The 11457-nt window shown below is 37.4% G+C and overlaps 1 protein-coding gene across 1 annotated transcript in view; it reads left to right on the forward strand.

The window, feature by feature from the left end:
* The window catches only part of NPM1 (nucleophosmin 1), a 21969-nt gene extending 16100 nt beyond the window's left edge, over positions 1-5869 (forward strand). Inside the window, exons 7-9 of the mRNA XM_019635977.1 lie at positions 1-94; positions 2289-2363; positions 5513-5869. The exon at positions 1-94 is cut by the window's left edge and continues 8 nt beyond it. Coding sequence (XP_019491522.1) covers positions 1-94; positions 2289-2363; positions 5513-5551 — 208 coding nt within the window. The 3' untranslated portion in view covers positions 5552-5869. The remainder of the gene's footprint in view (positions 95-2288; positions 2364-5512) is intronic.
* Positions 5870-11457: the final 5588 nt, after the last annotated feature.

Below are 11457 nucleotides of genomic sequence, written 5' to 3' on the forward strand. Positions count from 1 at the left end.
ATCGTTCAAAAAACAGGAAAAAACTCCTAAAACACCGAAAGGGCCTAGTTCTGTAGAAGACATTAAAGCAAAAATGCAAGCAAGTATAGAAAAAGTGAGTAAAATTATTTTTTTTTTCAAAAAGTAGATAGGTTTATTTACCCCTCCTTCAAATTATACTTTTCTGGGGGATTGGAACAGCGCTGTCTCGTTTTTTTTATCCTTAGTATACTCGCCCCTTTTGTGGTACGAAATGTTTTTCAAAAATGGATTACAAATTACTTATTTATAATCTCTATGGTGATTTTTTTGCATATTTGAAGTTACATATGCTTTATTTTCCATTATGAAAGACAAGTAAGTTGGTTTAAGGTACAGTCTGACTGAAGATGTTAAAATGAGATCAATGAGAACACTTCCTTTGCCTTATCTTCTGGTTGTAAGATGCTACTGAACCAGCAGAGGGCGTATGAGTCTTTCATAAAATTGCAAACAGCTGGAAAAGTAGAGACTTAAGTCTTTGGCTGCTTGGTGTTAGTTTAAAAAAATAAATACTCATGATTGACTTTAGTTAGTATTTTCCAACAAATTTAGTCATTTCTATTTGCCTTATTATACCAAGGTGTCTCCAGTCAATACATTTGGTTGTATCTTGAAGTTTTGAGTGACTGATAGGCTGGATTTTAGGTTCCTTTTGTCTTAAATAGTGGAAACATGGGCGAAGAGGATTAGCTCTCATCCTGCTGTTTGACTAGGGTACTATGGTGAACTTCTGCACTTGGACAGTATGAAATAATTGATTTAAATGTCTTGAAACATTTGGGAGAGGTTTTAATTTTGTGCATAACACTTTTAGACCTCAATTACTGAGTAAATGTAGGATGGTAAGGAAAAATTGCTATCTCCTTTCCCCATATTTTCCTGTGCTCCCTAGGTTCTGCATGGCTTCAGTAGATTTCCTTTCCCTGTGCGTGATGGGTCAATTGGAAAAATAACATTTTAGAACCAAAATGCATTGTTTGATTTTGCTTTTGTACTACTGTAAACCTTTTAGCCTTCCTGGTATCGGCTGCTTTATTTTTATCCCTTGCATACAGTGCTAAAATAACCTTTTAGATACCCCTCCCCCGCATTTTAATATGGTCCTATCTCCTTGCAGGCGCATTGAACAATCCTGGGCACTACTGGTAAATTAAGCCCAAAGATGGGGAGAGAGGAAAAGGAGAGACAAATATAGTCCATACTGAGTATCATCAACAATCCAGATTGAAGTCTTCTATTTTAATCTCAATCCCCTTTCCTGATTTGCCACCCACCAATGCCCCCTTCCAGGCTGGAAGCAGTCTCACTTCTGATCTCCTAAAGCACTTTCTGTTGATTTCTGTGATTCAGTGAACCTTATACTTTGCTTTCTACTCATGCATTTGCCTCAACCTCTTTGACCATGTTTTAATCACCCTTGTATCTCCCTAGCTGCTCAATAAATATTTGAATGAATCAAGAATGTATGTGACAATAATTTTAAAATGGAAATTATAGAGAAGTTTGTTTTCGAGATGACAGAGACAATTAAGTATTGACTACTGTACCTGATCCCTAACCTATTTCATACCAGGGTCCCTTAGGCATTCCTGGAGCCTTCTTGATCTTTTTAAAATGCTTAAAAGATTTGGGTTACAAGGAAAATTAAAATGTAGTTCTCAAAATAGGAAACAAAAGTAATATACTTGGTACATTAAATAATTCCAAAGTAGTGGTAAATATAAACATTTCATAATTGTAATAATTTGTAATACTTTGAAAATAATTTGGTGCTACTTTATTCCGTGTCCATAATTGAAGGATATACCAAACGTTAGAGGTCAGCAAGTTGTTGTACCTTTAACTTTTCCCCCATTTATACACCCCCGGGATTGACTTCCAGGTTAGCATTGTGTTGGACCTAGGTTCTTTGTATGTATTAAAGTGATCTTTTAACAATTTTGGTCACTTATGCATATGGTATTCAAAAGGGGTGTGCATTTGTTGTATATTTTGTTCTGGGTGGTAGAGGGTGGCGGTAACTTGTTAGATAATACAATACACAGTCAAGTTGACATATGAGTGCATCAGTATGGGAGTGCTAGGTCCTGATAGTTGCCATTATAATAGGACTTTCTGGGCCTAAAAGGGATTTTCCAATATTTTTAAAGAATTGAAGAGACAAGGAATGAGTTGATGGATCGACATAATAGCATGCAAATACGAGGAGTTTCATAACTCACAAATACTGTTTCTCTACATAACCCGTAATGCTTTTGTCTTAATAGGGTGGTTCTCTTCCCAAAGTGGAAGCCAAGTTCATCAATTATGTGAAGAATTGCTTCCGGATGACCGACCAGGAGGTAACTGAGTTTTCTCAAGACATGACCAAATCCAAATATTTTATTGTGATTTATTATGATGATTCTTTTAGTCTCCTTAAGGGTTGGCTTCTTTTAAAAGGTTCCTAACCACAGACAATACTTCAGATTAAAAACATGGAAACTCTTAAGAATTTAGTTGGTAGAGACTGAGGAGAAGATAAGTTTTTTTAGTACATTTTCCCCAGCTTTTATGTAGTTGGTAAATTATCTCTTTGTTACTGAACTCAGTTTTACTTTTGGTATTATGTTGGCTAAGAAAATGAGCTGTGGTTTTTCTTGCTGCTCCATTTGGCTGCTTGGGGCAGTCTGGTCTTTTGCTTTCTTGTGAGTTGGCCGAGGAAGACCATTTTCTCCATAGGTCTTATGGGAAGCACATTTTTGCTAAAGTCAACCTAAAGTGTAAAATCTGGAAGCAAGAAGCCAAATTGTAGTTAATGCTCAATATTTTAGCCTGAGTCAACTCTTAGATTTTGTATTTCTTACCATGGAGGTCTAGAATAGAAAATTGATGCATTTATTTAGTTATTGACTCACAGACTGTAAATGAAAACGTAAGAGCAGTTACATAGGGTTGTTAGGCGTTGTGTGTATATAGGACATATCCTGTGGTTTCATTGTTTATCCAAGTCTCCTGTAGTCTGCTTTTTTTAAGTAAATTAAGAAATTTGTCAATTAGAGCTATCTTTCTGCCATGGCATTGATTATTTGAATCATTTAAACGGCAGCACTATTTTCCCAGGTTTGAAATCTTTAATGGCAGCGGTTCTCAACCTGTGGGTCGCGACCCCTTTGAGGGTCGAACGACCCTTTCACAGGGGTCGCCTAAGACCATTGGAAAACAAAAAGATACTTACATTACGATTCATAACAGTAGCAAAATGACAGTTATAGAGTAGCAATGAAAATAATTTTATGGTTGGGGTCACCACAACATGAGGAACTGTATTAAGGGGTCGCGGCATTAGGAAGGTTGAGAACCGCTGCTTAATGGGTCAGCACTGTTTAGGGTTGATTTCAGGTTCAGCCTTGATTAAGATACTGGTGGTCAAGGATGATAAAATTCAGTTTTTTCTATTCTTTTGGTTATTTTGGGTGTGGGTGGGTGTGTGTGTGTGTGTCCCAGTCCCAAAATGCAAGTATAAATTCTGTGAATTTTCTGAGTAAACATTTATTAAACAAAAGTCCTTTAGAAACTACAGTATGCAATTAATTCAATGTTAAAAATGGAAAGTCATGTATAAACCAGCATGTACTAACTAACAGGTAAACATAAGCATCAGAGATGCATGATTCCTTTTTCAACTAGTACCAAAGAAAGTGACAATAAAATTTTTGATTAAGAAAAATTCAGGTGAAGATAAAAGTAATAACAGCCAAAGTTGTAAGGGCCTTCCCCACAGTATAACATCAGTCTTGCAGCTGAAATGACTGCGCTGCCAACAGAGGTATTTTCTGACTCCCAAAACTGAAAGTATATTATCAAGTGCCAGGATGAAATTTCTGCAGCAATAAAAAATGTAACAGCTCAATTTACTATTACAGAGATTATCAAAACTAAATGCCTCACGTTTTTATGGCATAGCTACAGATGCAAGTAATAACTATAAAATGTTTCCCATTGCTTGTGCAGTTTTTCTTGTGAAAGAGTTGCTTATGAGGATTTGGCTAGTAAAATCCCTTCCAGATGGACTTGAGAAATAGAAAATTTTTGCAGAAACTCAAATTAAGAGTGGAAAAAGATTATACTGCTCTTTGTGGGAAGACTACAGTAGATACAAATTTTGGTTAATGTGTAAAGGTGCAAACTGTTTACTCAAAAGTGGAAGCGAATCATGAATGATTCTATAGAAAATGTTTGCTATTCTGCTGTTTCTTTTGATGTTGGTGTGTCATATTTTTAAGATAAAAACTCATTGAAGTACTTCATTTTTTAAAGCAGCGATTCTCAACCTTCCTAATGCCGTGACCCCATAATACAATTCCTCATGTTGTGACCCCCAGCCATAAAATTATTTTCGTTGCTACTCTATAACTGTAATTTTGCTACTGTTATGAATCGTAATGTAAATATCTTTTTGTTTTCCGATGGTCTTAGGCGACCCCTGTGAAAGGGTCATTCGACCCCCAAAGGGGTTGCGACCCACAGGTTGAGAACTTTTTTAAAGGAACTTGCCTAATCCTTAAAGAGTTGACAAAAACATAAGGACTGTCCTTTAAAAAAAGAACATTATTTACAAATAGGAAAAGAAATACCAGCTTGAAATAGATAATACTGTACTTATCTGACTGATTTGAAATTTGAAGAATTTGATTCTTTTTACATGTATGTTACTAAATACCAGCGTGAGAACAAGTAGTATCATGTTGAACCACATAGAAATTCACAGTGGTGCTTTTGTTCAGACGACATTTTAAGTCATTAGATTTAAAGAATGAGAAAGCAAGTTAGGTCACAGGTGATGGTGTTAAATGCTGAACAAACCAGATAAGAGCACGTCTTGAGTAGCTAATATGGCAGGACATGTTCAGTGTAATCTCAAAATGTAACTCTGAGCATGTCCTTGCTAATGAATGTTGATTGGACAAAATGAAGTAAGATGTGACCACTTTAGGAGCTGTTACAATGTAAATGGAACGCACTAAGGAATTTAAGATTCTGCAAAACAAGGAACTGTTGAGATCCCATTTAAAGATGTAATTTCAGATAAACATAATATTTTAGTATGTGTCCTTTGTACATAATCCATAGGCTAAGAAATAAATATATTTAACTGTGTTATGTATTTTTATTTATTAAATACGGCAGCCTTAAATTTAGCAGATGACGTTGAGGCCAAGTTGGCCTACTGATCTTTCCCTGGATTTCCTTAACTAGAGCTGTCTAAGCTGGTAAATGTATATTACTATGGTTGACTTTGCTTACAAATATTTTTGTCTGAATTTAAGTATTTAAACTTAAGTCTGAATATAAATTTCCTTGAAATCAGTTCTTAATTATCTAGAGTGAACCTATTTTGGTGGTAGAATGAAAAATAGATACGTTGCACTGTACAAAGAGACGTGGTTTAATTTATTGGTGTCTGTGAAGTGTTGTGGTTTTTTAACCACATTTCTTTTTTTTTTTCCAGGCTATTCAAGATCTCTGGCAGTGGAGAAAGTCTCTTTAAGAAAATAGTTTAAACAGTTTGTTAAAATTTTCCGTCTTATTTCATTTCTGTAACAGTTGATATCTGGCTGTCCTTTTTATAATGCAGAGTGAGAACTTTCCCTACCGTGTCTGATAAATGTTGTCCAGGTTCCATTGCCAAGAATGTGTTGTCCAAAATGCCTGTTTAGTTTTTAAGGATGGAACTCCACCCTTTGCTTGGTTTTAAGTATGTATGGAATGTTATGATAGGACATAGTAGTAGTGGTGGTCAGACAAATGGAAATGGTGGGGAGACAAAAATATACATGTGAAATAAACTCAGTATTTTAATAAAGTAGTACTGTTTCTCTTTTCTATTATTTACTCTCTTTATACTTTGTGAAAAATGTACAGTTAAAAAGTGTCAAATGGTATCCTAAAATCTCATGAGAAACAGCCCCTGCCCTACTCCTCCAAATAGTTATGCTTCTTGGAGTTAACATCTATTTTTCATTGTGAGGGTTTAGTGCTCATACCTTTTTGATCATAGTTATTAATAATTACAACCGTGCAAACGTGTTTCCAAATGTTTCATGAGACTTCCTATCCTAGCCTTCTCACTCCCAAAAGAAAATCTGGCATGCTAAACGGCCTGCAGCAGCAGCGGCAACAGCATCCTTTCTCAACCAGAAGAGAGAATGATTTCTAGAACTATTTTCTCCATTTGGTGGTTCTCCCCTCCCCCCCCCAAAAAAAAAAATCCCTGGGAGAAAATGTATCGTATGGTGGTTACATGAGGATATTCAGGGGCTAGGCTAATCCTTGGGACTCCTGATCTGTTTCACCACGTTTCAGTAACATGATGGTTGGGGATTCCAGTTCCTTTTGTTTTTGCTGTGGTGCAGTTTCTCTGATTGTTTTCTAAAAACAGGCAAAGGATTTTCTGAGACCTGGTATGTCTGAAAATGTTTGAGTTTTGACATAAAATTCAGTGCTGCCTTGTAAACTTGAATCTTTTCTCAGCATTTCTGAGTATGCCACTTCTTTTTGCCTAGTCTTTTACAATTTTCATGTATTTTGTGTATAACCAGGTTTTTGAGAGCTAATTAAGATTGCTTTATTGCAGGTGTTCTGAGATTCTGTAATTATCTTACAGTCGTGTTCTAGGCCCTGGGCGGACTGTGGGTCTGTTCTCCAGAGACTTCCTCCAATTCTTCCCAATTTCCTTCGGAGATTTCAGTCTCCTGCTAAATTCCCATTCACTCTTATGTTTGATTCTCTTGGATGCTTTTCCTCATTTTTTAAATTTTAGGAGAGACTATTTTCTGTCTTCAAATTTGTGTTGATTTATTTTTTTAATTTCCAGATGCTCTTCCCTAGTTCTTTGGGGGATATAGAATCTAAAGTCTAAAGAAACTGTTCTCATTCATACCATTTACTCATTTTTCTTTTACCTCCCTCTCAGCCCATTTATCTTTTATATTGATTAGGACTTAGGCTATAGTTCCAGATATTTTGATATGGGGGTCTACAGAGGTTAGCCTTTTATTCGCTGAGGTAGTTTTCCAGAGGAACCTTGCTTTGGAGGGTGGGGAAAAGGTTGGTGCAGTACTTCGTTGTCTAATCCCAGTTTCCAGGTATCAAGTGCTTGTTCTAGTCATTTACTTTAAGTTGTAGTTTTCTTCACTGATTATTCTGTTTCCTCTCTCAAGACAACCTGTCCTTATAGCTTCTTGATACCTATATTTTAATAGATAGAGCCTCAGGAGAAGGTCAACAGTGTTCTTTGTTTCACTGAAGAGCACTTCCATTTTAAAGGACGTTTATAGACTTCAGGTTTAAAAGATCATCTGGTTTAAATTGATAGGACAGTCCCAAATAAAACACTTGAACAGCCAACCTACACATTAAAGTTACTGGGTTCAGGTAGAGTCACAGAGAAGGACATTCAAGTTGAGTCATTCCTTCCCTGGGTAATGTGCTTCCCATTACCGTGTGTGATATCGGAGTCTGGTAGGTAATTGTTAGTACCCGTTACTTACGTTCAGAAGCAGAGGTGTGCTAGCAGTATAATGTCTTACCCACAATGGAGGTCTGGAATTTTTAGTTTTTGAGGTGGCTTTGCAGAAGTTAAACCTTACTTTTGGTTTAGTCGATGGTCACTTATGGCGTAGGAAACACAAAAGGACTTCTCACCATTCTTAGGGAAAGCAATTGGCTTTCCTGGTTCTCCTGTTTACGCTCATTAAAAGCTAATCAGGTCTGTCTTTGAAAAAAGTTGCAGGTAGGCCTTGTTTTATGGAAGGGTAGAAATGAAAGATTTCCCCGTTTCTCGAGTCATTAAAAGTGCTAGTTATTAGACACCAGCCAAGTAAATATGGTGATCTGAACATTGAACTACTAGGCTTGTGACTTAGGAAATTTCTTTAAAAAACTGACTTCCCTTTGTACACTGCAAACTGTAAGCATGAGGTTGGCCATACTTAGATCAATATAGGTTTAATCAAGGTACCTGTTATGGAAAAAAAAAAACCCTAAAAGCTTTTGTTTTTAATCAAAGTATTTTTGATGTTAGAATTCTAAGACCAAAAGGCAAAAACATAATTACTTTTCCCTTGTTTCTTGTACTAATCTCTCTTGATTTATATAGTACAGAAAGCTTAAGTGAAGCTGGTTTATTCTCAAATTTGGGAGTTTATAGTACATTTCCAAGGAATACTATTGGGTTGTCGGAAAAGTCATGGCACATTTTCGCAACGAAAAGCAAAAAATACATCATGACTTTTCCAACAACCCAATACTTGGTTTATGTGGGTCTTCAGTTTGCCTTAAAGTACTTGCTGATCGAATAAACTATTTCCCTTCGTTAAGCCAGTCTGCTGAACATGAATGTTGATGGCTTCGTCTTTAGCAATACTATTTGTTATTCTGCAGGCATTTTTCTGTAAAATCCCCATTTTATTGCCTGCATTTGTACCTAACTTTGAAAAATATTTTTAATGTTTTCTGAATTTTCAGAATGATGTCATGTCCTAGCAATCTCTGAAAGTAATTGAGTTTAAGTATACCGAGTTCAGGTTTTTATGTATTTCAATCCATTGTTTTATCTTTCTGGCCGCTGCAATCCCCTTCAAGCTTGCTCCTACCATCACCAACTCCAGTAATCGGATGTCGTCTAGTATTCTAATGTGATAAACTGTTAATGGGTTCATCTTGCTCATTTTCTTTCTTGGACCTGTAATGATCCATTTCTGTAACAGCTGTTTTCCTTTTTCGAAAAGGATGGTATTTAGAGACCACAGTCTAGGTGGGAGCAAAGCGTATTTAATACTGGAATTTAGCTGACTTGGGTGATCAGACCCTTTGGAAAAGCAAGGGGGAAATTGTAAGAACACGTGGAGGGCAGAGGTGCACTTGTTGGCTGACTGAAGGAAGCTTCATTTGTTGTCCTACATAATTGTATAAGGTTAAGTCGTGTTGAGAACACAGAGCTGTTCCCTATGGCCTCAACCAGAGAACAAAACAGGGTAAGGCCATTTGGGGAGAGCAGATGGGGCTGTCTAAACTGGATGTGCATAATGATGGATAGTAATTAAATGAGGTTTATAGTGGTATGTCACAAAGCTTGCAGAAATTATTAGGTGGTTTTGACAACTGGCTTAATGAGGGGAGATAAACTTGTCTAGGGTGTGGGGGTTTTTGAGATTCAAGAAAAATGTTTGAGGGTCACATATATAAACCTATTAATTCAGAGTAGAGGTCAAAGGTAGTGGTCGGCTTGAGATAATAGGGCTAAAGTGATTTTAGCAAGTCGAAGACCTTCTAGCCAGGAGTTCATCAGAAAGCTGCTTGCTCCCCGACTCATGAACTTGGCAGCAGAGATTTTGTGATTTAATGCTGTGAAAATTCGAAGATCTGGTTTTGAGAAAATTTTAGAGCCTCACTGGCTAAGGGTCTACTTTTCTTATTAAAACTTCTCGATCCTATTGGAGATACGAGGCTGCGTTTGTCTCAGGCTGGAGACTCTCTCATCTTGAAAAGACTTGTATTCAGCACACCACCTGACCCGAGTCTTGAGATTGGAAAGAGGTGGGAAACAAGTGTCAGGTTGTGGTTGTTAGTTTACTTGCACTTGAAAACGAGGCAGGAGGAATCGAAACATTTAAATACATACCGTCTTCCAAAGTTCTAAATGCTTAGGGTTAGGAAGCAAAACAGGTAACTGCCCTGAACTACTGGCTTTCCACAGGGCTAGCAGTCAACACATACTCCAAGCCCCTAAGGCAACCAGGGATTTTATACCTGTGTATCGACTCAGAAAATGGACAGTTGCCTAACCCAGAACTGGGTTTTAAAGACAGGTCTGACTGACTGCAACACCAAACGAGCACACAGCCACCTAGCTCAAACTACCGTACTTGTTCCTGTACCTGGACTGTCCCTTTCACTGGCCTTACTGCCACTTGGCACCATTCCAGTTCATTCTGTACTTATCACCCATCATGAGCTTTTAAAAACACTATTGTGACACCCTTAGTTTCAAAGTCTTTGATAGGCAAATTGTCAAACAAATGGGTATAGCTACATTGGAGTACTACTTGGCAATGATAAAGGAACAACTACCAATAAAAGCAATAAGGGACAAGGATGAATCTCAAAAACATGCTGTGGAAAAGGAGCTACACGTACTTGACGGTTCCATTTATGTGAAACTAGAATCTAGAGCCAAAGATGGGACCATTAATGGTGTGGGTAGGTTGCCTGAGAAAGGTGTTTTCATAAACATTCGTCAAACTTAAGTACACTTAACGGATTCATTTAAAAATTGTAAGGAATACCTTAAAAAAGGTCCCAGCAGCTACCTGCCTGTTGGCCTGTGAGGTCCTACAAGGGATGACCAAGCATGTGCCCTTCTTCACGCCATCTCTTGCCACGCCCCCTGGCTAACATCCTGCCTCCTAGCCTTTTTCTACTTGCAAGCACTTCACATCTGCTCGGAACATGATTTGCAAACCTGGCTCTCCCATGTTTGGGTTTTATCCTCAGTATTACTAAGATTGGTCTTTTCTAGCCCATTTATTTCCTTCAAAGCACCGATAAGCTAGAATTTACCTCGGCTTACCTGCTTATTGCCTATCTTCTCTAGAAGTGAAGTGCTTTTTTTAGAGCAGGGACGTTGTTTGTCTTCATCCAGGGCCTGACACACACTAGGTTCTCAAATAGTGATTGAATTGATGAGAAGTGACTATATCAAATAGTGGCACATACTACTAAGTGCAATATGAACGTGTCAAATTCAGACAAGAAAAGATGCGTGTGTAAAATAGGTATGTGAAAACGGTTTGGGGGTGTGAATTACTGGAAAAAGGAAGGATAAAATCAGATTTGGAGTAAAAAACCATTCTGGTTAAACACCTTCCACTGTAAATTCAGAATGATCTTGCCTCCCTACTTGATGAAATTAGGAAGAAAATGTGAAAACCTGAAAACCATAGTTAGCATTATTAATAGCTAACACCTTTAGGGCCTTCATTATATGCCAGACTCTTGAATGATCTTCAGTAACTCACAATAACAGTTGTAGATGAGGCAGCAGTCTCAGACTTGTTGGAGTTTATAAGGAAATGTTGGAAGCAATACTCAAACCCAGGACCTCTGACCTGAGACGATGCTTGGTTCTCTTGACATTTTGGTCAGTCTTAGTTGAGTGATAGTCTTATTTGTGAAATTGACAAATATGCTTTATCTGAGCATTGGAAAAAGCTGCAAGCATTTTAGCTAGAATGTAGTTAACCCTACCAGACCGCTGTACCGATTTTTCGGTAATTTCTAATATCTAATATCTGTGTTGTGTGCATGGAAAAGCACTCCAGGTACAACAAGCAAAATCCTGGAGTGTCTTAACAAAGACAATCCATGCAAGAAGGTGAAGAGCAACATCTGGTG

Source organism: Hipposideros armiger, unplaced genomic scaffold (genome assembly GCF_001890085.2).
Source record: "Hipposideros armiger isolate ML-2016 unplaced genomic scaffold, ASM189008v1 scaffold_25, whole genome shotgun sequence".
Classification (NCBI taxonomy): Eukaryota; Metazoa; Chordata; class Mammalia; order Chiroptera; family Hipposideridae; genus Hipposideros; species Hipposideros armiger.